At 38.4% G+C, this 26,375-nt stretch overlaps 1 protein-coding gene across 2 annotated transcripts in view; it reads right to left on the bottom strand.

The window, feature by feature from the left end:
- sfmbt2 (Scm like with four mbt domains 2) overlaps positions 1-26,375 on the bottom strand; it is an 86,355-nt gene that overhangs the window by 27,283 nt on the left and 32,697 nt on the right. The window contains exons 4-8 of one of the 2 annotated variants that reach the window (XM_061914110.1): positions 25,413-25,514; positions 25,244-25,335; positions 17,137-17,377; positions 17,018-17,032; positions 1,755-1,843 (exon numbers count right to left, since the gene is read on the bottom strand). In XM_061914110.1, coding sequence (XP_061770094.1) covers positions 1,755-1,843; positions 17,018-17,032; positions 17,137-17,377; positions 25,244-25,335; positions 25,413-25,514 — 539 coding nt within the window. The remainder of the gene's footprint in view (positions 1-1,754; positions 1,844-17,017; positions 17,033-17,136; positions 17,378-25,243; positions 25,336-25,412; positions 25,515-26,375) is intronic. The other variant, XM_061914111.1, reaches the window with a different exon arrangement.

The raw sequence follows: 26,375 nt of genomic DNA, 5'->3' as shown, positions 1-26,375 counted from the left end.
TTAGTCCTGGTGAGGTGTCAGTTAAACTAGACCTAACCAGCACCAAGCTGGAAAATTCCTGCACACATAGCATTTCTCGTAAAGTAATACATAACTCACATAATGTTTTTTCTCTAGTGACTGTGTGAACATGCGTTCTACTGTGGATGCAAATTATGACACTTTTAATTTATCGCAGCACCAAGCAAATAATCTGAAGATCCCCATCATATCAATCCCCAGATATGATCGAAATTAATTGCGCAGATAATATAATTACATTGGAGGATTTAAATATCCATATGAGCACTCCAAACCATCCGTGGGTGGCGCTCCAGACAATAATTGATAGCTGTGGTCTTACACAAATAAATGTAATCGAATAAAAACACCTTCTCGCCGAAATGTACATCTTGTAGGGAAAATGGTTGAGATAAAGATTTTTTTCCAACTTTCTTATAATGCACATAACATTTAAAATTGCACTTTATCATGTGAGTCTTCATGCCTAACTGGAAGGGTGCCATCACTCTACCTAGAAACATAGATTACTGTTTGAGTCACACTTATTACATTGGAGCAAGCTCGGACATAGGCAATTACAGTGTCTTAGTACGGGTGAGGTGTCAGTTAAGGTAGAACTAACCAGCGCCAGGCTGGAAAATTCCTGCACACATAGCATTTCTCGTTGAATAATACATAACTCTGATAGTTTTTTTTGTAGTGACTCTGTTTGATTGATTGATTGTAACTTTTATTGGTAGATTGTACAGTACATGTTCCACTTATTCCACCCAAATAAGTTTTTCAACTTGTTTAAGTCGGGGTCCACATTAATCAATTCATGGTACAAATATCCATCCATCCATCCATTTTCTACCGCTTATTCCCTTTCGGGGTCGCTGGCGCCTATCTCAGCTACAATCGGGCGGAAGGCGGGGTACACCCTACACAAGTCCCCACCTCATCGCAGTGGTACAAATATATACACCCACCTCATCGCAGTGGTACAAATATATACAATCAAAATAATAGAGTCATCACACAAGTTATTCATCAGAGTATATACATTGAATTATTTACATTATTTACAATCCAGGGGGTGGAACGCGGAGGGGGAGTGTGAACATGCATTCTACAGTGGATGCAAATTATGACACGTTTAATCTATCGTGGCACCAAGCAAATCATCTGGTTATCCCCATCATATCAATTCCTAGATATAATCGAAATGAGTTAAGCAGATAATATAATTCTATTGAGGGATATTCAACATCAAGCAGGTAATATAATTATATTGGGGATATTTAACATCCATATGAATACCCCATCAGACCCTCCGCGGGTGGCGCTCCAGACTATAATTGATAGCTGTGGTCTTACACAAACAATAAATGAACCCACGCATCCTTATATACAGAACAAACAAAACCAGTGGTGTCAAACTCAATTTAGCTCAGAGGCCACATGGAGGAAACTATTCCCCAGGTGGAAATAATTATGGCATAATAACTTCATAATAAAAACAATTTCAGATTGTTTTCTTTGTTTTACCTTGGCCAAAAATAGAACCAGCTGATTCTGAACATGTGCACATTACAAATAATCCACCCGGCAAAACATTTCAAGTTAGTTGAAAATTCTGAGGAACTAATTGGTGCATTTTTTGTTTTGTGCCATTTCAATGTGTCATGTGTGGCGGTCTGGCAATAAAGTTGCATCATTCCTTGACTTGCATCATTATTGTGGACATGCCAGCACCAGCACGCACTCACCCCTTCCAGCAGGTTGGCCGGAGCCGTCCTGGAGCCACTCAAATCCTCAACCAGAAACTGGGTCCAGTTGCTGTGCTTCTCTTTGATGGCTGCAAAGAGAGAAAAGCATCACGTAGAAATATAAGCGTGCATACGAGAACAATTTACCCTTGATTATTTTTAGCAATTTCCTGTTTTCTGGAGCTTTTGTCCTTCAGTGCGTCACTCTGGCAGAAGCAGCTTCTTTGAACAAGAGTTTCTATTTTAGGGATTCAAGTCAAAGTGGAAGACAGTTGGGTGACGCAATCAGCAGCTGACAACCGAGATATATAATCCGAAGGACAAAGTGCACCAACATGTCATGTGAATTCTTCACGAAATGAGCATTATTTTCCTGTCCCGCTAGTTTTAATGTCACAGTAGTGCAGCCAAGTGGTCTTTTTGCAATCGTACAAAAACAGATGAGTCAATAAGTCCTTCTCTTCTGGATATTTGTATGCACACAAGTGCTCCTGTGTGCAGAATTAGATACAACTATTTTTAATGGACCCTGACCTCCACCCCTCCCCCAACTCAGCCCTAGAGTTGTACAAATATTCATATTTTCTGTTTGCAACCCAAAGGCGGAACACACATTCTAGGCTTTCAAAAGTCGACAGGAGCATAATTAACCTTGAGGGAAGGGGATCTTGAGAAAACACACACACACACACACACACACACACACACACACACACACACACACACACGTATTTGTTACCTTCTTGAGACCTCCGAAAAATCCCTACGTATTTAGGACCACCCTTTCTAGATGTATAAAGATTTGTATTTACAACATAAATATATACGAACTATGCAAATATAAAAAGTTTAATTTTTTTGTAATTTGTTATTTATCTTCATTATTTACTTCAAGTTATTAAAGTATAACTCTATATACATATTAATTATATAAAATTTTGGCCAAAGGGGGCACATTTCAATTTCTTACACACACTTGTTATTTCATATGTTGACTAGAGGGGGACCACTTTTAAAACTGACCCTAATTTTGATCGATTTCCCCACCAGGGGTGTAAATATTTTTTTATTTTTTGTAATTGGTTATTAATCTCCATTATTTACTTCAAGTTATTAAAGTATAACTATATATACATATCAATTATCTAAGTTTTGGCCAAACGGGGCACATTTCAATTTCTTACGCACACTTGTTATTTCATATGTTGACCAGAGGGGGACCACTTTTAAAACTGACCCTAATTTTGATAGATTTCACCACCAGGGGTGTAAATGAGACACTATTAGATGTAATGTTTTTCCGTATCGGGACCATGATTTATGTCATCACTTGTTCACTCCTCCTCATATGGAAGCTACTTTTCCTTGTTGGTGTCTTAAGAAGGGTTGAAAGACAAGAACACACACACACACACACACACACACACACACACACACACACACACACACACACACACACACACACACACACACACACACACAATTCTGGTATTTTTGTTACCTTCTTGAAAAAAAGGTCAACAGGAGCATAATTAACCTTGAGGGAAGGGGATCTTGAGAAAACACACACACACACACACACACACACACACACACACACACACACACGCACGCACGCACGCACACGCACGCACACACGCACACACGCACACGCACACACGCACACACGCACACACACGTACGTATTTGTTACCTTCTTGAGACCTACGAAAAATGCCTACGTATTTAGGACCACCTTCCTAGATATATAAAGATTTGTATTTACAACATAAATATATACAAACTATGCAAATCTAAAAAAAAGTTTTTATTTTTACATTTTTTTGTATTTGGTTATTAATCTTCATTATTTACTTCAAGTTATTAAAGTATAACTCTATATACATATTATTTTATATAAAATTTTGGCCAAAGGGGGCATATTTCAATTTCTTACACACACTTGTTATTTCATATGTTAACCAGAGGGGGACCACTTTTAAAACTGACCCTAATTTTGATCGATTTCACCACCATGGGTGTAAATATATATATATTTTTTTAAATTGGTTATTAATCTTCATTATTTACTTCAAGTTATTGCAGTACAACTATATATACATATTCATTATATAAAATTTTGGCCAAAGGGGGCACATTTCAATTTCTTACACACACTTGTTATTTCATATGTTGACCAGAGGGGGACCACTTTTAAAACTGACCCTAATTTTGATCGATTTCCCCACCAGGGGTGTAAATGAGACACTATTAGATGTAATGTTTTTAAGTATTGGGACAATGATTTATGTCTTAACTTGTTCACCGGTCCTCATATGGAAGCTACTTTTCCTTGTTGATGTCGAACACACAAAACACACACACATTCTCGTATTTTTGTTACCTTCTTGAAAAAAAGGCCTATCTCTTTAGGACCACCCTTTCTAGATATATAAAGATTTGTATTTACAACATTAATAATATATACATACTATGCAAATATAAAAAAAGGGAAGCTTTCAGTCAAAAATTTGTTTTATCTTCATTATTTACTTCAAGGGATTAAAATATGTCTCTATTTACATTATTTATTTAAATTTTTTTTAACTAATTTTGGCCAAAGGGGGCACATTTCAATTTCTTACACACTTGTTATTTCATATGTCGACCAGCAGGGACCACTTTTAAAACCGAACCTAATTTTGATAAGATTTCACCAGCAGGGGTGCAAATAAAACATTCTCTATTAGATGCAATGTTATTGGGACCATGATTTATGTCATCACTTGTTCACACCTCCTCATATGGAAGATACTTTTCCTTGTTAATGTCTCAAGAAGGGTAGAAATACAAAAACACACCCCCCCACACACACACACACGACAAACCCCCTTCCCCCACTGGGCCTAGCATGTCTGCTCAAGTACTCGGCTGTAAAATCCCCAAAAATATGAATAAATGTATTACATTTGCATAATCATCTGCATGCATGTTTGACCAGCTTTTACTTTGATGCCATTAAAAGGTGTGATGCTTTGCTTCGTGAGAGCAAAACTGCACTCCCTTCTAGCTCGATGACGGCAGGGTACGCACTGAAACGCTATTTTTATTTCATGTCGCGTAAAATACCGTGTGGTGCGATTTGTTACCCTGTTCATATTTGAGGAGTTCCTGAGCACCATAAAAGGAATAAAGTGCACACTTCTTATGGCCATCATGTGGCAGAGTCATTGAAAAATTCTGCCAGGGTGTACAAAAAAAAAAAACCTTTCCACCGAGCATTGCATATAAAAAAATATAAAAAAAATCAAATGATGCGGGGGATATTTTGATATTTTGCAAACCAAAACGCAGATAAAAGGAGTTCAATCAAATATTAAAATGGTTGTTATATTTACAGTTTGGACTAGTGTTGTCTTGACATCAATATTTTGGTACCGGTACTAAATAGTATATTTTGATACTTTCTATTCTAAATAAAGGGGACCACAAAAAATGGCTTTATTGGCTTTATTTTAACAAACAATCCTTAGGGTACATTAAATATATGTTAATTATTGTAATTTAGTCCTTAAATAAAATGTTGAACATACTAGACAACTTGTCTTTTAGTAGTAAGTAAACAAACAAAGACTCCTAATTAGTCTATGCAGTAACATATTGTGTCATTTATACACCTATTATTTTCTACACATTATAGGGACAAACTTTATTATTAATCGACTTGTTCATTTACTGTTAATATCTGCTTTTCTTTTTGTTTCTTTTCTAAATAAAGGGGACCACAAAAAATGGCAATTTTGGCTTTAACAAAAAATCTTAGAGTACATTAAACACGTGTTTATTAATGAAAGTTTGTCCTTAGATGAAACAGTGAACATACTAAACAAATTGTCTTTTAGTAGTAAGTAAACAAACAAAGACTCCTAATTAGTCTATGCAGTAACATATTGTGTCATTTATACACCTATTATTTTCTACACATTATGAGGGACAAACTTTATTATTAATCGACTTGTTCATTTACTGTTAATATCTTCTATTCTTTTTGTTTCTTTTCTAAATAAAGGGGACCACCAAAAATGGCAATTTTGGCTTTAACAAAAAATCTTAGGGTACATTAAACACGTGTTTATTAATGAAAGTTTGTCCTTAGATGAAACAGTGAACATACTAGACAACTTGTCTTTTAGTAGTAAGTAAACAAACAAAGGCTCCTAATTAGTCTGCTGACGTATGCAGTATTATATTATTACATTTATCTACCAATTGTTTTGTCTACATTATGAGAGACAAACTATTACTAAAGGGGAACATTATCACAGTTTCAAAAGGGTTAAAAACAATAAAAATCAGTTCCCAATGGCTTGTTGTATTTTTTGAAGTTTTTTTCAAAATGTTACCGGTCCCGGAATATCCCTAAATAAAGCTTTAAAGTGCCTTATTTTCGCTATCTTTGGTATTCCAGGCGGAGCGCCATCTACGGTGGGACATACATGTTAAACAAGCCCATAGAGGAGATAGTGATGGAGAATGGCAAGGTGGTGGGAGTCAAGTCCCAAGGGGAGTAAGTCGTGGAGCACCCTTTGATTGCATGGACTTGCCCAATAAAACCACAAATTACTATTAAACACTACTAGTTTGGTGTGGAATTGACGTAATGTGACTAAAATGCTGTCATCGTGATGAGAAGGAACGTTTTTCCTTTAAAGGGGAACATTATCACAATTTCAAAAGGGTTAAAAACAATAAAAATCAGTTCCCAGTGGCTTGTTTTATTTTTCGAAGTTTTTTCCCAAAAAGCTTTTAAGTGCCTGACTTTCGCTATCCGTAAATCCACCGTCCATTTCCCTGTGACGTCATACAGGGCTGCCAATACAAACAACATGGCGGTTACCACAGCAAGATACTGCGACATTAGCTCGGATTCAGACTCGGATTTCAGCGGCTTAAGCAATTCAACAGATTACGCATGTATTGAAACAGATGGTCGGAGTATGGAGGCAAAGAGCGAAAACGAAATTGAAGCTATTGAGCGAATAGCTATTGACTCTATTCGGCCATAGCTTGGGTGTACCTAATGAAGTGGCCCATAGCATGGCTGCCTTATTAGCATCGCCGGTAAAATGTGCGGACCAAACGATCAGGACTTTCGCATCATGTGACACTGGAGCAACTTAAATCCGTCGATTGGTAAGTGTTTGTTTCGCATTAAATGTGGGTATCTAGTTTCAAATGTACATGCAGCTAGCGTAAATAGCATGTTAGCATCGATTAGCGTAGCATGTTAGCATCGATTAGCTGGCAGTCATGCTGCGACCAAATATGTCTGATTAGCACATAAGTCAACAAACATCAACAAAACTCACCTTTGTGATTTCGTTGACTTTATCGTTGCAAATGCATCTGCAGGTTATCCATACATCTCTGTGCCATGTCTGCTTTAGCACCGCCGGTAAATAGCATGTTAGCATCGATTAGCGTAGCATGTTAGCATCGATTAGCTGGCAGTCAACACCAAAAAAACTCCCCTTTGTGATTTTGTTGACTTTATAGTTGCAAATGCATCTGCAGCTTATCCATACATCTCTGTGCCATGTCTGTCATCGCCGGTAAGTAGCATGTTAGCATTGATTAGCTTAGCATGTTAGCATTGATTAGCTGGCAGTCACGCCGCGACCAAATATGTCTGATTAGCACATAACTCAACAACATCAACAAAACTCACCTTTGTGATTTTGTTGACTTTATAGTTGCAAATGCATCTGCAGGTTATCCATACATCTCTGTGCCATGTCTGTCATCGCCGGTAAAATGTCTACTTTCGCATCTTCGGGCCAGTGGTACAACTTGAATCCCTCCCTGTTAGTGTTGTTACACCCTCCGACAACACACAGACGAGGCATGATGTCTCCAAGATTCCAAAAAATAGTCGAAAAAACGGAAAATAACAGAGCTGAGACCCTGTGTTTGTAATGAGAAAATGAAAATGGCGGGTGTTACCTCGGTGACGTCATCGCTAAAAGACCGATAAACAGAAAGGCGTTTAATTTGCCAAAATTCACCCATTTAGAGTTCGGAAATCGGTTAAAAAAATACATGGTCTTTTATCTGCAACATCAAGGTATATATTAACGCTTGCATAGGTTTGGTGATAATGTTCCCCTTTAATCGACTTGTTCATATACTGTTAACATCTGCTAATTTTCTGTATCAACATGTTCTATCTACACTTGGACCCCGACTTAAACAAGTGAAAAAACGGGTGTTACCATTTAGTGGTCAATTGTACAGAATATGAACTCTACTGTGCAATCTACTAATAAAAGTTTCAATCAATCAAAAACTTCTGTTGAAATGTAATAATCATGTATTATTCTCTTGTTTGATACTTTACATTAGTTTTGGATGATACCACAAATGTTGTTATCAATCTGATACCAAGTAGTTTTAGGATCATACTATCATCATATTCAAAGTCCTCATGTTTTCAGAGACATAATCCCTTGAGTTTATGAACGTCATATAAATAAAAAAATAATAATAAAAAAACATTTTTGATGCTAAAAAATATGGATGTTATCATAGTAGTCAATCAATCAATGTTTATTTATATAGCCCTAAATCACAAGTGTCTCAAAGGGCTGGTAGTACTGACTAGAGACGCCACTGTACTTGGTATCATTACAGTGGATGTCAGGTGTAGATCCACCTATTGTGACGCCGGTGTACTGAAGCATGTTTAGCTATTCCTCGTCCTGCAGTGATAATGTTACTTGTAAGAAACTTAGTTTATTTGTCGCCATGGAGGCGAGGATTAGTACTTTGGAAGTAGCTAAAATACTTATAACTTCACCTTTATATTTAAGTGTTCAGGTCAAAATGCATCCATTCTCCCTTTTCTGTCTAGTTGTAAGTACTCCGTGTGTGCGCGCTGCCGAACATGCTCTTCTGCTCGTGAAACCAGCAATGTCATGACGACGGAGGGGTTGGGTGGGTGAGCGACTGGTACCGTATTTTTCGGAGTATAAGTCGCTCCGGAGTATAAGTCGCACCTGCCGAAAATGCTTAATAATGAAGGAAAAAAACATATAAGTTGCACTGGAGTATAAGTTGAATTTTAGGGGGAAATTTATTTGATAAAACCCAACACCAAGAATAAATTAAAGCTGCAAGCAGTGTTGGTTGAGTCCGCCTTTGGCTGCTGCCCCCGCGACCCAAGCCTTGGTCTAAGTTAGACCTACATAGAGGTTTTTTTTTTTCATGTCTCTACGATATTCCTAACAGAAGCTACAAGCAGTTTTGTCTGGGTTTTTTCCTAGGGGGCGCTAGAGTGCAATTTTGACTTTTGGGGTTTGGTTTTTTATTAGATGGCAATTTTCACCAGTCCTGATGTGTGTGTAAAATTTGGTGAGTTTTGAAGCATGAAGCCGAAACGACAAACGGACTCAAGAGGAAATAATGTTTGTAAAAAGGTGACAGGTTTTTACAAAACTTTTATTTTGAGGGGGTAATTTTTAACTTCCTGTTGATTTTTGCTGAAGGATGTTAATTATTAAAATGTAGGTCTAAGTGAGACCTATGTTTTTGTTTTATGTCTTTCCGGCATTCCTACCGGAAGTTACAAGCAGTTTTGTCTGTGTTTTCTTCCTAGGAGCAGTTTTTTCTGTGTTTTAATCAAAAATTGCGCTAGAGCGCAATTTTGAGTTTTGGGGTTTGATTTTTTCATTAGATCGCAATTTTAGCCAGTCCTGATGTGCGTGTCAAGTTTGGTGAGTTTTGAAGCATTTTAAGGGGGTCAACTTACAGCTCAAAGGGACAAAAATTGCATTTTTTGCGAAAATTTTGCTTTGAATGGGTTTTTGCAAAATTGTTGTTGATTTTTGTCATAGAAGGTAAAATTATGAAATCTAGGTCTAAGTCAGACCTACATAGAAGTTTTTGTTTCATGTCTCTACGACATTCCTAACGGAAGTTACAAGCAGTCTGTTTTGTTTTTTTTCTTCCTAGGAGGCGCTAGCGCGAAATTTTGATTTTTGGGGTTTGGTTGCTTAATAAGTTGGGAAGGTTTGCCATACCGACGTGTGTGTCAAATTTGGTGAGTTTTGAAGCATGTTAAGGGGGTCAAATTACAGCTCAAAGGGACAAAAATGGCATTTTTTGCGAAAATTTTGCTTTGAATGGGTTTTTGCAAAATTGTTGTTGATTTTTGTCCTACAAGATAAAATTATTAAATCTAGGTATAAGTCAGACCTACATAGAAGTTTTTGTTTCATGTCTCTACGACATTCCTAACGGACGTTACAAGCAGTCTGTTGTTTTTTTGTCATCCTAGGGGGCGCTAGCGCGCAATTTTGATTTTTGGGGTTTGGTTGCTTAATAAGTTGGGAAAGTTTGCCATACCGACGTGTGTGTCAAATTTGGTGAGTTTTGAAGCATTTTAAGGGGGTCTAAATTACAGCTCAAAGAGACAAAAATTGCATTTTTTGCGAAAACTTTGCTTTGAATGGGTTTTTGCAAAATTTTTGTAGATTTTTGTCCTAGAAGGTAAAATTATTAAATCTAGGTATAAGTCAGCCTTACATAGAAGTTTTTGTTTCATGTCGCTACGACATTCCTAACGTAAATTACAAGCAGTCTGTTTTTTTTTTTTCGTCCTAGGGGGCGCTAGCGCGCAATTTAGATTTTTGGGGTTTGGTTGCTTAATAAGTTGGGAAGGTTTGCCATACCGACGTGTGTGTCAAATTTGGTGAGTTTTGAAGCATTTTAAGGGGGTCAAATTACAGCTCAAAGGGACAAACATTGCATTTTTGGTGAAAACTTTGCTTTGAATAGGTTTTTGCTAAATTTTTGTTGATTTTTGTCCTAGAAGGTAAAATTAGGAAATCTACGTCTACGTCAGCCCTACATAGAAATTTTTGTTTCATGTCTCTACGACATTCCTAACGGAAGTTACAAGCAGTCTGTTTTGTTTTTGTTCTTCCTAGGAGGCGCTAGCGCGCAATTTTGATTTTTGGGGTTTGGTTGCTTAATAAGTTGGGAAGGTTTGCTTTACCGACGTGTGTGTCAAATTTGGTGAGTTTTGAAGCATGTTAAGGGGGTCAAATTACAGCACATAGGTGCGGAATAAAAAGGATAATAATAAAACCTTACAGTTTCAATAGGGTCCTTTGGCCCATTGCAAAAGGACTCCCACAGGGAGTCCTTTTGCAATGGGCCTGGCGGACCCTAATAAAGAATAGTAAACAACAGGCTGAATAAGTGTACGTTATATGACGCATAAACAACTGAGAAGGTATCTGGTATGTTAACGTAACATATTGTGGTAAAAATGGGTCACTCCTAATCCATAAATCTCATGAAATCTTATACCTTTAGTCTCTTACGTGAATGAGCTAAATAATATTTGATATTTTATGGTTATTTGTTAATAATTTCAAACATAAGTTGCTCCTGAGTAATAGTCGCACCCCTGGCCAAACTATGGTCCAAAAAATACAGGTGCTGGTCATATTATTAGAACATCATGAAAAAGTTGATTTATTTCAGTAATTATATTCAGAACGTGAAACTTACAAATTATATCAACACATTACACACATCGTGATATATTTGAAATGTTTATTTCTTTACATTTTGATGATTAGTACTGACAATTACTGAAAATCCCAAATTCAGTATCTCAGAAAATTTGAATATTAGTTACGACTAGTACCAAAAAATATTTTTTAGAAAAGTGGGCCAACTGATAAGTATGAACATGGAAAGTTTCAGCATGTACGGCAATCAATACTTAGTTGCAGCTCCTTTTGCCTGAATTGCTGCAGCAATACAGCGTGGCATGGAGTCCACCAGTCTGTTGCACTCCTCAGGTGTTATGAGAGCCCAGGTTGCTTTAATAGTGGCCTTCAGCTCTTCAGCATTGTTGGCTCTGGCATCTCGCATCTTCCGCTTCACAATACCCCATAGCTTTTCTATGGGGTTAAGGTCAGGTGAGTTTGCAGGCCAATCAAGAACAGGGATACCATGGTCCTTAAACCAGGTACTGGTAGATTTGGCACGGTGTGCAGGTGCCAAGTCATGTTGGAAAATGAAATCTTCACCTCCATAAAATTGGTCCGCGGCAGGCGGCATAAACTGTTCTAAAACTTCCTGGTAGACTGCTGCATTGACCCTAAGACCTCAGGACCTTGATTTCCAAAGGAGATACAAAATGTACTTTCATCTAAAAACATAACTTTGGACCACTCAGCAGCAGTCCAGTCCTTTTTGTCTTGAGCCCAGGCGAGACGCTTTTGACGTTGTCTCTTATTCAAGAGTGGCTTTACACAAGGAATGCGACAGCTGAAGCCCATATCTTGCATACGTCGGTGCGTGGTGGTTCTTGAAGCACTGACTCCAGCTGCAGTCCACTCTTTGTGGATCTCCCCCACATTTTTTGAATCGGTTTTGTTTGACAATCCTCTCCAGGGCGCGGTTATCTCTCTTGCTTGTACACTTTTTTCTACCACATCTTTGTCTTCCCTTCGCCTCTCTATTAATGTGCTTTGACACAGAGCTCTGGGAACATCCAACCTCTTTGGCAATGACCTTTTGTGTTTTGCCCTCCTTCTTTAAAGTATCAATGGTCATCTTTTGGACAGTTGTCAAGTCAGCAGTCTTCCCCATGATTGTGAGTCATACAGAATCAAAACGAGAGACCATTTAAAAACTTTTCCAGGTGTTTTGAGTTAGTCAGCTAATTAGAGTGTGGCACCAGGTGTCTTCAATATCTGACCTTTTCACCATATTCTAATTTTCTGAGATGTTGAATTTAGGGGTTTCATTGGTTGTCAGCTATAATCATCTCCTTTTTGGCAAAAAACACTTGAAATGTATCAGTCTGTTTTGGAATGAATGTATACATTCTACAAGTTTGACTTTCTAAATGGAATTAATGAAATAAACTTTTTCATGATATTCTAATAATATGAACACCACCTGTACAGTACTTTTTAGAGGTGGTGTAGTACCGGATATGATTCATTAGTATGGTGCTACTATACTAGTACCGGTAAACTGTACAAGCCTAGTTTGGACACAATGTAGCAGTAAATTATTTTTGTCCCAGCTTTTCACTTAGAGCTGAAAGTCTTCATATCAGCTTGATTGTGGTGGTGCAAAGGGTTAAGTTTACAACAGCAGTCCCGTACTTCCTGGCTGCTGTGTGTGAGTGTACTCGCTTTTTATTACAAGAAAACAGCCTGCATGAGAGCATCGTGTGACAAAATGAGAAGTTCTAGAGTTGCAACTTTTCTTACTCTTTTTTTTTTTACCCAATTATATTTTAAGGGCAAATAAAAAATAAGCTACGGGGTGCACTTTGAGGGTCTGTAAATAGTTGAGTCGAGGCAAATATTTTTGGACATTTGGGGAGTTGTTGCCAGTTCACAGGCCAACTGCTGAAGAGTGCATGCAAATTATTCAAATGTGTACGTGCACTGTTGTGGAGCTTGAGGTTACAGATAAGAACACAGCAAGCATGCACACTGCAAAAACCGACAGATAGAAGTAAGATTACTTATCTCAAATAAGGGTGGTATTTACTTATTTTCTGTCTGATAAGATAATTCTTCTCACTAAGCAGATTTATGTTAGTGTTTTTTAAAAAGAAGGGGTTTTTAAGCCTTTTTTTAAAAGCATAATGATTTAAGGTTGACAAGCAGATATTTAAGTATTTTTGAGAACAAAAAAATGCTTGTAATATCTTATGTGATCAGATATTAAAATGAAATATATTTTCCTATTCTCTTAAACCCCAGTATCATCCATCCATCCATCCATTTCAACCGCTTGTCCCTTTTGGGATCGCGGGGGTGCTGGAGCCTATCTCAGCTACATTCGGGCGGAAGGCGGGGTACACCCTGGACAAGTCGCCACCTCAACACAAATAAAGACAACATTCACACTCACATTCACACACTAGTGTTGCCAATCAACCTATCCCCAGGTGCATGTCTAGAGGTGGGAGGAGCCTATCCTCAGGTGCATGTATTTGGAGGTGGGAAGAAGCTGGAGTAACCGGAGGGAACCCACAAAAGTCACGGGGAGAACATGCAAAACTCCACACAGAAAGATCCCGAACCCGGGATTGAACTCAGGACTTCTGTATTTTAAGAGACATGCCCTAAGTCCTGTGCCTTTTACTTATTTTAAAATAATAATAATAATAGATTAAATTTGTAAAAAGCACTTTACATTGAGCAAACAACCTCAAAGTGCTAATGTGTTTAAAAATAATAATAAAATTTAAATTGAAATAAAATTGAAAAAAATTAAATTAAAAAATAAAATTGAATAAAAAATTGAATAAAAATAAAATATACAATAAAAATAAAAACTACAACTAGTATGCATATATCTAAAAAAAGGCTTTTTTTTTTTTTTTTTAAAAAAGGGTTTTTAACCCTTTTCCAAAAGCATCATATTTTAAGGTGACTAGCATGCACATAAACATGTTTTCATCAAACATATATCAACGCTGTTGCCCTAGGGTAAACTGGATAACACAAGGCATATTGACAGAGCTTAAACCATAGTTACTATAACAATCTACAAGATTAATATAGGTTGCCTCTCTCTCTTCCCTTTCATCTTTCAGTATTCCTTCTTTTTTTTCATTTGTTTATTTTTTTTTTTTATTATCTTTCTAGCTCTCATTATGAATACGTATCGTTGCATTTGAACAACTTTATTGTTGATAATATTGGTTGATAATATTGGTTTTGTTCATGATCAATAGCGCTTTTTCTATTGGTATTTTGTATTGTTCCAGTTTTAGTGTAAAAATGCTCCTTGTCATTACTATATTATTTATTTCACTAACTGCTTATTTGCTATCACTTTTATGATCATATTTGTACATATTATGTATGTGTTGGTGCTGGTGTTGTTCTATTGTTGTTGTTGTTATTGTTGTATTTGCTGTTGTTGTTTTTGTCTCTCTTTCTAATGTGAAGTGAAGTGAATTATATTTATATAGCGCTTTTTCTCTAGTGACTCAAAACGCTTTACATAGTGAAACCCAATATCTAATTATTACATTTAAACCAGTGTGGGTGGCAATGGGAGCAGGTGGGTAAAGTGTCTTGCCCAAGGACACAACGGCAGTGACTAGGTTGGCGGAAGTGGGAATCGAACCTGCAACCCTCAAGTTGCTGGCACGGCCACTCTACCAACCGAGCTAATCCCCTTCTTATCCCCACAATTTCGCCCTCTGTCTTCCTTTTTTTCCCTTTACATCCCCTCCTGCTCCGGCCCGGCTGCACCAAATGATAATATAAATACATTTAATAAAGTCACATTCAAATAAGACAACAAGATCCCACACTTCTCTTTGGTAAAGTAAATCGGAACAGCCGATATGGGCATCGACATCAACTATATGATTTGCCTGAGAAGCTGGACAGGACAAAAAAAAAAAAAAAAGTGACAAGAGAACAAAAATTGCTTGGAATATCTTATGTCAGGGGTCGGGAACCTTTTTGGTTGAGAGAGCCAAGAAGCCAAATATTTTAAAATGTATTTCTCTAAGAGCCATATAATTTTTTTTTTAACACTGAACACAACTAAATGTGTGCATTTTTAAGTAAGACCAACATTTGTAGAGTATAATAAGTCTCATTCTTTGAAATAACATTGTTATTCTGAAGCTATTTGTAGGGGGCGTGGCCTGCGGGCCTGCAGCGAAGCGGGGTGTGCCAGGACCGGCCTCGAAATCAGCAACAGGTGCATAGATGGCCCTCTGGGCCTTGTTATCTAATCACCTGTCGCTAAGTTATAAGCAGCAGATAGGGGGAGGGACGGGGTTGGAGCTAGAGGCAGAGTGTGAGCGAGAACGAAAGAGAAAAAGACAATTGCTGGAAAGTAACTGAGAGACTTATTGAAAAATAAAACAATATTGTAACCCTGAAACAGGCTCTCATGTCGGTGCTTGGAGGTCTGAAGAACCCCCAGGAGGGCAAGCCCCACACTAACCAATAATAAATAAATAACTTACCATTAACGCAACTTTTTGAACAGGTGTGGTAGAAAACGGATGGATGGATTAAAAATGCACGAGAATGTTTTATATTTTGAACATTATTTTTAACACTGTGATTACAAGTGGAATTATTCATTACTTATCGTGTCGAGTAATGTCAGCTCAGATTTACTTGAGAGCCAGATGCAGTCACCAAAAGAGCCACAGGGTCCCTACCCCTGTCTTATGTGATCAGATAATATTAAAGAAAATACACAATTGCATGCAGTCCATTTTTTTCTATTCGCTTAAACCACCATAATATACGTTATTGTTAGGCTGTACTTCCTCAGGAGACTGCACTCCTTCAACATTTGTAGAAAACTCCTGTGGATGTACTACCAGTCTGTGGTTGCCAGTGTTCTGTTCTACATGGTAGTGTGCTGGGGGGGGGCAGTACATCTAAGAAGGACAGCTCCAGACTTGAGAAACTGATCAGGCGGGCCGGTTCTACAATCGGAATGAAACTGGACTCACTGGTGAAGGTGGCAGAGAAGAGGACTGTGGACAAACTAGTGAGCATCTTGGATGATGCCAGTCACCCTCTGCATAGCGTTATCAGTAGCCAGAGGAGCCTGTTCCGTGCTAGACTGCTTCATCCCAAGTGCAGGACTAATAGACTCAAGAACTCCTTTGTCCCACACGCCATTAGACTGTAAAACTCCTCTCTGGGACGGGGGGTATTAGGATGACAGGGGATGCAAAACATTAACAGTGCAATACGTTTTCATAACATGGTCACTACTGCCTACTTTGTCTTGTTATATTCTTATTTTACTGTTATATTGTTATTCCCGTTGTTTTTATTCTTTTTGTAATATTTCTCTATTTTGTTTCCTTTTAAACCCCCATTATTTACTTTTTACTTTTTTCTTTAAATTGATCTCAACTCTGTACACTGCTGCTGGAATTTTAGTTTTCCTGAAGGAACTCTCCTGAAGGAATCAATAAAGTACTATCTATCTATCTATCTATTTAGTTTGGTTAAAAAATGTTCACTTGGAGCATTTAGCAAACATCCCTTTAAAAGTCTACTGCCGACGCCAAGACCGTTTATCTGCCGCCCGCAGACTGTTGCGCAACTCATCACCACAAGACACCTTGGTGTTTATGTGCAAACGCCAGTTATCCCACGCCGCCCATGCAAGACGCAGCAAGAGAGCTGTGAGGTCACTTCCTGTGATGGGAAGAGGAACGCTCATGCAGCGTGTGAGGAGCTTACCTTTTCTTAGCTTATCTAAGAGACACAAATAGGAAGCTGTTGCACTCGGGATGTTTCACTTTGACAGCAGCAAGGCTGCACTGTAAAGCTGAAGGAAAACGTGCGTCCATGTCACCCACCTTCAGGCGGCAGGAGGCTCTTGTCGTTTTGAGCGCACCAGCCCACCGGGTGCAGCTCGGCAGTCATGACGTCGCACCAGAAGTCGGCCTTGCGGTCGTCGCCGTAGCCGCTGAAGCGCAGCAGCAGCAGCTGGCCGCAGGTGGTAATGATGGTGGCCACCCAGTAGGTGTCTGGGCTGCTCTTGTTGGCCACTTCCAACTTCATGCCCACCTGGAAGCTGCTCTGCAGGCTCACCTCCACCTGGACACACACAGCACACTTTCACTTTAATGTCTGCGTTTATTCCGTACACCAGGACCAAAAATACAAAAAAAATCTGTCTGGAGGCACAAAAAATCAAAAGCTTTATACATGTTTTATAAAGAAGGCAACATATGATGCAAGTGTCTATATTAGCTATATTAGCCTATTATCAAAATGACTTTAAAAGCTTTGTATAAGTTTTATAATGAAGGCAACACATGATTTGTCTATATTAGCCTACTATCAAAATGACTTTAAAAGTCTTATATAAGAGTTATAACGAAGTCAAAACATGATGTAAGTGTCTATATTAGCTGTATTAGCCTACTATCAAAATGACTTTAAAAGTCTTATATAAGTGTTATAATGAAGAGAACACATGAAGTGTCTATATTAGCCTACTATCAAAATTACTTTAAAATAAGTTTTATAATGAAGGCAACACGTGATGTGTCTATATTAGTCTACTATCAAAATGACTTTAAAAGTCTTATATAAGTGTTATTAAGAAGGCAACACATGATGTGTCTATATTAGCTATATTAGCCTACTATCAAAATTACTTTAAAAGTCTTATATAAGTGTTATAATGAAGTCAAAACATGATGTGTCTATATTAGCCTACTATCAAAATTACTTTAAAAGTCTTACATAAGTGTTATAATGAAGGCAACACATGATGTAAGTGTCTATATTAGCTGTATTAGCCTACTATCAAAATTACTTTAAAAGTCTTATATAAGTGTTATAATTAAGACAACACATGAAGTGTCTATATTAGCCTACTATCAAAATTACTTTAAAATAAGTTTTTTAATGAAGGCAACACGTGATGTGTCTATATTAGCCTACTATCAAAATGACTTTAAAAGTCTTATATAAGAGTTATAATGAAGTCAACACATGATGTGTCTATATTAGCTGTATTAGCCTACTATCAAAATGACTTTAAAAGTCTTATATAAGAGTTATAATGAAGTCAACACATGATGTAAGTTGTCTATATTAGCCTACTATCAAAATTACTTTAAAAGTCTTATATAAGTGTTATAATGAAGGCAACACATGTGTCTATATTAGCTGTATTAGCCTACTATCAAAATTACTTTAAAAGTCTTATATAGGTGTTATAATGAAGACAACACATGAAGTGTCTATATTAGCCTACTATCAAAATTACTTTAAAATAAGTTTTATAATGAAGGCAACACGTGTCTATATTAGCCTACTATCAAAATGACTTTAAAAGTCTTATATAAGTGATATAATGAAGACAACACATGATGTGTCTATATTAGCCTACTATCAAAATGACTTTAAAAATCTTATACAAGTGCTATTGTGAAGACAACACATGATGTGTCTATATTTGCCTACTATCACAAAGTCTTTAAAAGTCTTATATAGTTGTTATAATGAAGACAACACATGAAGTGTCTATATTAGCCTACTATCAAAATTACTTTAAAATAAGTTTTATAATGTAGGCAACACGTGTCTATATTAGCCTACTATCAAAATTACTTTAAAAGTCTTATATAAGTGTTATAATGAAGACAACACATGATGTGTCTATATCAGCTGTATTAGCCTACTATTAAAATTACTTTTAAAGACTTATATAAGTGTTATAATGAAGGCAACACATGAGGTAAGTGTCTATATTAGCCTACTATCAAAATGACCTGAAGTCTTATATAAGTGTTATAATGAAAGCAACACATGAGGTAAGTGTCTATATTAGCCTACTATCAATATGACTTGAAGTCTTATATAAGTGTTATAATGAAGGCAACGCATGATGTAAGTGTCTATATTAGTTATATTAGCATACCATCAAAATGACTTGAAAAGTCTTATATAAGTGTTAGAATGAAGGCAACACATGAGGTAAGTGTCTATATTAGCTACATTAGCCTACTATCAAAGGCTGACGCAAATCCTCGTTGACAGAAATTTGGTATTTTAATTTCTATTCTACACATTTTTGCAACATTGCAAATCCTTAGTAAAATGGAGGCTTCTCTCAGGATGAGATAACTTCTGGAAATGACTGGCTCAGATTGGCCAAAGGTACAGAAGTAGGTCTGGAACAACATGGCAGACAACTATCAGAAATGCAGACAAGATAATGTGTCATGAGACATGCAAATATAAAATAAATACACAAAGGACATAAGTTAAGGAAATTAAATGAACTGTAAAATAGCTACAAACGAGGCATGATGATGCAATATGTACGTACAGCTAGCCCAAATAGCATGTTAGCATCAATTAGCTTGTAGTCATGGACTGACCAAATAGGCCTGATGAGCACTCCAGCAAATCAATAAAATCAATCAATCCATCAATGTTTACTTATATAGCCCTAAATCACCAGTGTCACAAAGGGCTGCACAAGCCACAACGACATCCTCGTCTCGGATTCCATATCAGGGCAAGGAAAAACTTAACCCAATGGGACTATGAGAAACCTTGGAGAGGACCGCAGATGTGGGGACCCCCAGCTTCCTAGGGCGACCGGTGCAATGGGCATCGAGTGGATCTAGCATAATATTGTGAGAGTCCAGTCCATAGTGGATCTAACATAATAGTGAGAGTCCAGTCCATAGTGGATCTAACATAATAGTGAGAGTCCAGTCCATAGTGGATCTAACATAATAGTGAGAGTCCAGTCCATAGTGGATCTAACATAATAGTGAGAGTCTAGTCCATAGTGGATCAAACATAATAGTGTAAGTCCAGTCCACAGTGGATCTAAAATAATAGTGAGAGTCCACTCCATAGTGGATCTAACATAATAGTGGGAGTCCAGTCCATAGTGGATCTAACATAATAGTGAGAGTCCAGTCCATAGTGGATCTAACATAATAGTGAGAGCCCAGTCCATAGTGGATCTAACATAATATTGATAGAATCCAGTCAATAGTGGATCTAACATAATAATGAGAGTCCAGTCCATCGTGGATCTATCATAATAGTAAGAGTTTAGTCCATAGTGGATCTAACATAATAGCGAGAGTCCAGTCCATAGTGGATCTCAAATAATATTGTGAGAGTCCAGTTCATAGTGGATTTAACATAATATTGTGAGAGTCCAGTTCATAGTGGATCAACAAAATAGTGAGCGTCCAGTCCATAGTGGATCTAACATAATATTGTGAGAGTCCAGTCCTTAGTGCATCTAACATAATAGTGAGAGTCCAGTCCATAGTGGATCTAACATAATGGTGAGAGTCCAGTCCACAGTGGGGCCAGCAGGAGACCATCCCGAGCGGAGACAGGTCAGCAGCGCAGAGACGTCCCCAACCGATGCACAAAAAGCCCACCTTTGTGCATTCACGCACAGTATAAAACGTTTGGTGGACAAAATGAGACAAAGAAAGCGTGGCATAAAACACATCTTTCTGCGGCAGCGTCGGAGAAAGTTGTCCATGTCAACAAACTACGGTGAGTTCGAAGATCGCTGAAATTAGTAGGACAAAACAGTGCTTGCCAAATACTCTCATCAGTGAAGCATGGTTAGTATAAACAATGGGATTTCTAAAAAAGAGAAAGTTTGTGTCATGTTTGTCCTCTTAACAGAAAATATATTAAAACAATATTAAAGGGGAACATTATCACCAAACCTATGCAAACGTCAATATATGCCTTGATGTTGCAGAAAAAAAGAGTTCGATTTCAGAACTCTAAATGGGTGAATTTTGGCAAATTAAACGCTTTTCTGTTTATCGGTCTTTTAGCGATGACGTCAGAACGTGACGTCACCGAGGTAACACACCCGCCATATTTATTTTCATATTACAAACACCGGGTCTCAGCTCTGTTATTTTCCGTTTTTTCGACTTTTTTGGAACCTTGGAGACATCATGCCTCGTCGGTGTGTTGTCGGAGGGTGTAACAACACTAACAGGGAGAGATTCAAGTTGCACCACTGGCAAGAAATCTGCCGCCAGACCCCCATTGAATGTACCAGAGTGTCTGCACATTTGACCGGCGATGCTAAGACAGACATGGCACAGAGATGTATGGATAACCTGCAGATGCATTTGCAACGATAAACTCAACTAAATCACAAAGGTGAGTTTTGTTGATGTTGTTGACTTATGTGCTAATCAGACATATTTGGTCACGGCACGACTGCCAGCTAATCGATGCTAACATGCTACGCTAATCAATGCTAACATGCTATTTACGCTAGCTGTATGTACATTTGAAACTAGATACCCACATTTAATGCAAAACAAACACTTACCAATCAACGGATTTAAGTTGCTCCAGTGTCACAAGATGCGAAAGTCCTGATCGTTTGCTCTGCACATTTTACCGGCAATGCTAATAAGCTAGCCATGCTATGGGCCACTTCATTAAGTACACCCACGCTATGGCCGAATAGCGTCAATAGCTATTCGCTCAATAGCTTCAATTTCTTCTTCAATTTCGTTTTTGCTATCTGCCTCCATACTCTGACCATCTATTTCAGTACATGCGTCATCTGTTGAATCGCTTAAGCCGCTGAAATCCGAGTCTGAATCCGAGCTAATGTCGCTATATCTTGCTGTGGTAACCGCCATGTTGTTTGTATTGGCAGCCCTGTATGACGTCACAGGGAAATTGATAGTGGTTTCGAAGATAGCGAAAATAAGGCACTTTAAAGTTTTATTTAGGGATATTCCGGGACCGGTAAAATTTTGAAAAAAACTTCAAAAAATACAACAAGCCACTGGGAACTGATTTTTATTGTTTTTAACCCTTTTGAAATTGTGATAATGTTCCCCTTTAAAACAAAAACATGTTTTTCTTCATCTATTTCCATTCCCACACAACTCTGAAAGAGGTCCAGGGAGCCACTAGAGAGGCGCTAAAGAGCCACAAGCGGCTCTAGGGACACGGGCTGCTGACCCCCGCCTTAAAACCAACAAGACTGGAGGCACAATGTATCTAGACATTTGTGAAAAAGGCTCGGGGGCCAACAGGATGTTCACATTTAGCGCTCGCACACCATGAGTGAAAAATGGGAAAAGGCAGCATCTTAGAAATCAAACAATACGAGCGGCCATGTGACTTCCTGCTGCAACAATGCAAATGTACTATACCACTATGCTTATGTAACACTGTGTGTGTGTGTGTGTGTGTGTGTGTGCGTGTGTGTGCCCAGGAGAAATCAGTTTCTCTTTGCAAGCGAGCAGAAATGATGAGTGCTGCACTTTAGGGAATCACATCATTCCGAGTCTGCTTCCACTTGTCAAGTGACACAGTTTGTCCCATAGGCTCCTGCACTCTCACACGAGGCTGACATCTCCACTTAAATGCCGCAAACTCAGCCGGAGTCAACATTTTTTTTTTTTTTTGGGAGTATTCACTACTAGTGCTTTGGTTTTAATTGGTAGAAAGGTCCGACGAAAAGTGATGCGTACTGAATACATTGTTCTATAGAAAAAATGCAATTCTATTTCAGGCTAGGGATGTACTGTATTTTTCGGAATATTAAGTCGCTCCGGAGTATAAGTCGGACCTGCCGAAAATCCATAATAAAGAAGGAAAAAAACATAAGTCGCATTTTTTGGTGTATTTGATAAAACCCAACACCAAGAATAGACATTTGAAAGGCAATTTTAAATAAAATAGAATAGTGAACAACAGGCTGAATAAGTTATACTGAATAGGTAATATCCCCCCCCCCCACCACACACACACACACACACACACACACACACACACCTCAACCCCGCCCACCTCAACCTCCTCATGCTGTCTCAGGGAGAGCATGTCTCAACTTCCAAGCTGCTGTTTTGAGGCATGTTAAAAAAAAAAAATGCACTTTGTGACTTCAATAATGAATATGGCAGTGCCATGTTGGCAATTATTTTCCATAACTTGAGTTGATTTATTTTGGAAAACCTTGTTACATTGTTTAATGCATCCAGCGGGGCATCACAACATAATTCGGCATAAAAATGTGTTAATTCCACCACTGTATAAAATCGGCTGATATCGGAATTGGTAATTTAAGAGTTGGACAATATCGGCAAAAAAGCCATTATCGGACATCTCTATATTTATATATTTTCTTCTTCATCTTTTTCCATTTTCATACACGTTTGAAAAAGCTCCAGGGAGCCACTAGGGCGGCGCTAAATAACCGCTAATGGCTCGGGAGCCACGCATTGCCGACATCCGGCCTACACTAAAACCCAGAAACCCAACTCAGTGGCCTAGTGAGATGGGAAGGTTGTGAGTTCAAACCCTATCCGAGTCATAACAAAGACTATAAAAATGGGACCAGTTACCTCCCTGCTTGGCACTAACATCAAGGGTTGGAATTGGGGGTTAAATCACCAAAATATTATTCCCGGGCGCGGCCACTGCTGCTGCTCACTGCTCCCCTCACCTCCCAGGGGGTGATCAAGGGTGGTGGGTCAAATGCAGAAAATAATTTCACCACACCTAGTGTGTGTGTGACAATCATTGGTACTTTAACTTTCTTTCGGTGAAAAGTTTGTGATTTAAAGAACTTTTTTATATTTCGGCAATAGCCGCTACAACTCAATGTTTATTGAGACATTAACATAAAAAAAGGGGCAGCATTTCCATCAAAAAAGCGAACCATATTGAATGCAGGGAGTAGGCAACGCAAGATAGGAGTAAAATTAGGGGTCTAACGGTACGTATATTTGTATTGAACCGTTTCGGTACAGGGGTGTACCAAACAAGTTTTTAAGCTAAAGTCTTAACAAGCTGCTTTGCTTCTTCTGCCTCTGTCTCAGCACCCAGCATTGTCCCGCCCATACAACCATCTGATTGGTTACATACAAAGCCCATCAGCAGTGCGTATTCAGAGCGATGTAACAGCCAATCAGCAGTGCCTATTCAGAGCGCATGTAGTCAATGCTTCGGCGTCGAGCAGATAGGTGTTTAGCTAGTGAGCATAAGGCAGCGTACTCTCCCCAAATGATAATAAACACCTCCCAGTCAACTACTACTACCATCACTGTGAGCCTGTTGACCTTCTCGAAACTTAAATTGCAGTTCTGGCTTGAGGTGAAGGCTAATTAGCTTTTAGCGTAACGTTAGCTCATGTTGCTGTATGTGTGTGTGTGTGTTATTTCACTTGAACTCCATGGTGTTCAGGGATGAATAGTCTCTCCTATTACTATTGTACTATTTTTTCAGCAATAGTTACATTAATCATTAGTAATGTAGCAGCCTAGTTTTGAATGGCAGGGTCCCTGCTATCACATGTTGACAAAAATATAACATTTATATAATAAAGGTCAATTAGAGGCTTTCCAAATGCTGTAATAAATCAAGCATGATGAGTTGACTTGAAACTGTTTAATGTTGCACTTTTTATAAGTAGAAGAAAGGTTTTGTCATTTTTATTTAATCAGAGCAACAACTTGAGGCAGTTTAATGTTGATTAACGTGGGCAGAATTATTATAGTGTTCCCAATGTTAAAAGGATGAAGCCATTGTTTACAAATATGGTAAATAAATAACCAAAAAATGTATTTTCTTGTTTTCTTACTCTACCAAAAATGAAATGAACCGTGACCTCTAAACCGAGGTACGTACCGAACAGAAATTTTTGTGTACAGTTACACCCCTAATTGATACTTTAACTTTCTTTCAGTGAAAAGTTTGGGATTTTAAGAACGTTTTTATATTTTGGCAATAGCCGCTACAACTCCATTGTTTTGTTTTTTACACACAATGTTTATCTGATACATTAACATATAAAAAAGGGCAGCATTTCCATCAAAGTAGGTAACGCAAGACAGGAGTAAAATGTATTTTTTAATGTTGACAATGACTTATATTCATTTGTCTCAGTCAACAATCTTTAAATGTAAAAGTTCTCACATGTCTGAAGGCGGCGTGGGGGGCAGCCGTGGCCCCCGTCTCCTCCATGTACTCCTGCCAGTTAAACTCCGCCTCCTCCATGGACTCAGGGTCTGATTGGACGAGACAAAAAACGTCAAAATAAGACAGACAATCTGACGCATCGGGTGACCGCCTTTGACGGGCTCACCTGTGTTCACTTCTTCCTCCTTGCCATTGGTCAGCATCCTGGCGCTCTGCTTGCTGATCAGCAGGCAATCTTTGACCTCATCTGTGCCTCCTTGGAAGACACCTAGAGAGAGAAAGAGCCGATCAATAGGCTGATTGCGTCCGTTTCTAGAAAATGATGAGCGACAGGAAGGCAGAGTGATGGTCGCCATGGTTGATAGTGTAACACATGGTTGTCAAACTCTGGCCCGCGGGCCAAATTTGGCCCGCCGTGTACTTTCATTTGGCCCTTGAGGCAATATCAAATTAACATTAGAGCTGGCCCACCGCTTTAACGCCACATTCACCACTAGTACTCATACTCGTCAACCCTCCCGATTTTCCCTGAAGACTCCCGAAGTTCACTGCCCCACCCAAATTTCTCCCGATTTCCACCCGGACAACCATGTTGGGGGTGGGCCCTAAAAACACTGCCTTTGGCGTTCTCTACAACCTGTCGCCACGTCCGCTTTTACTCCATACAAACAGCGTACTGGCCCAGTCACATGATATATGCAACTTATAAACACAAACAAGTGAATGCAAGGCATACTTGGTCAACAGCCATACAGGTCACACTGAGGGTGGCCGTATAAACAACTTTAACACTGTTACAAATATGCGCCACACTGTGAACCCACAACAAAAACAAGAATGACAAACAATTTGGGAGAACATCCACACCGTAACACAACAGAACAAATACCCAGAACCACTTGGGGCACTAACTCTTCCGAGACGCTACAATATACACCCCCGTTACTACCAAACCTTGCCGCCGAAAAGAAGCATTCAATTTTAATTTTTTATTTTATTTGGTATGCCATTGATATTTTTTAATTATTATTATTTGAAACTTGATTTTGCATGTCACTATAAAGTTATATAAGCCTTGCTTGTTCAATATTCAATGCAAAACTTGTTTGGGTCCCTTTTAAAAGGTTAA

Source organism: Nerophis ophidion, linkage group LG10, assembly GCF_033978795.1.
Source record: "Nerophis ophidion isolate RoL-2023_Sa linkage group LG10, RoL_Noph_v1.0, whole genome shotgun sequence".
Classification (NCBI taxonomy): Eukaryota; Metazoa; Chordata; class Actinopteri; order Syngnathiformes; family Syngnathidae; genus Nerophis; species Nerophis ophidion.
The sequence above is the reverse complement of the archived record's forward strand: the minus strand, read 5'-3'. Positions and strand labels throughout refer to the sequence as shown.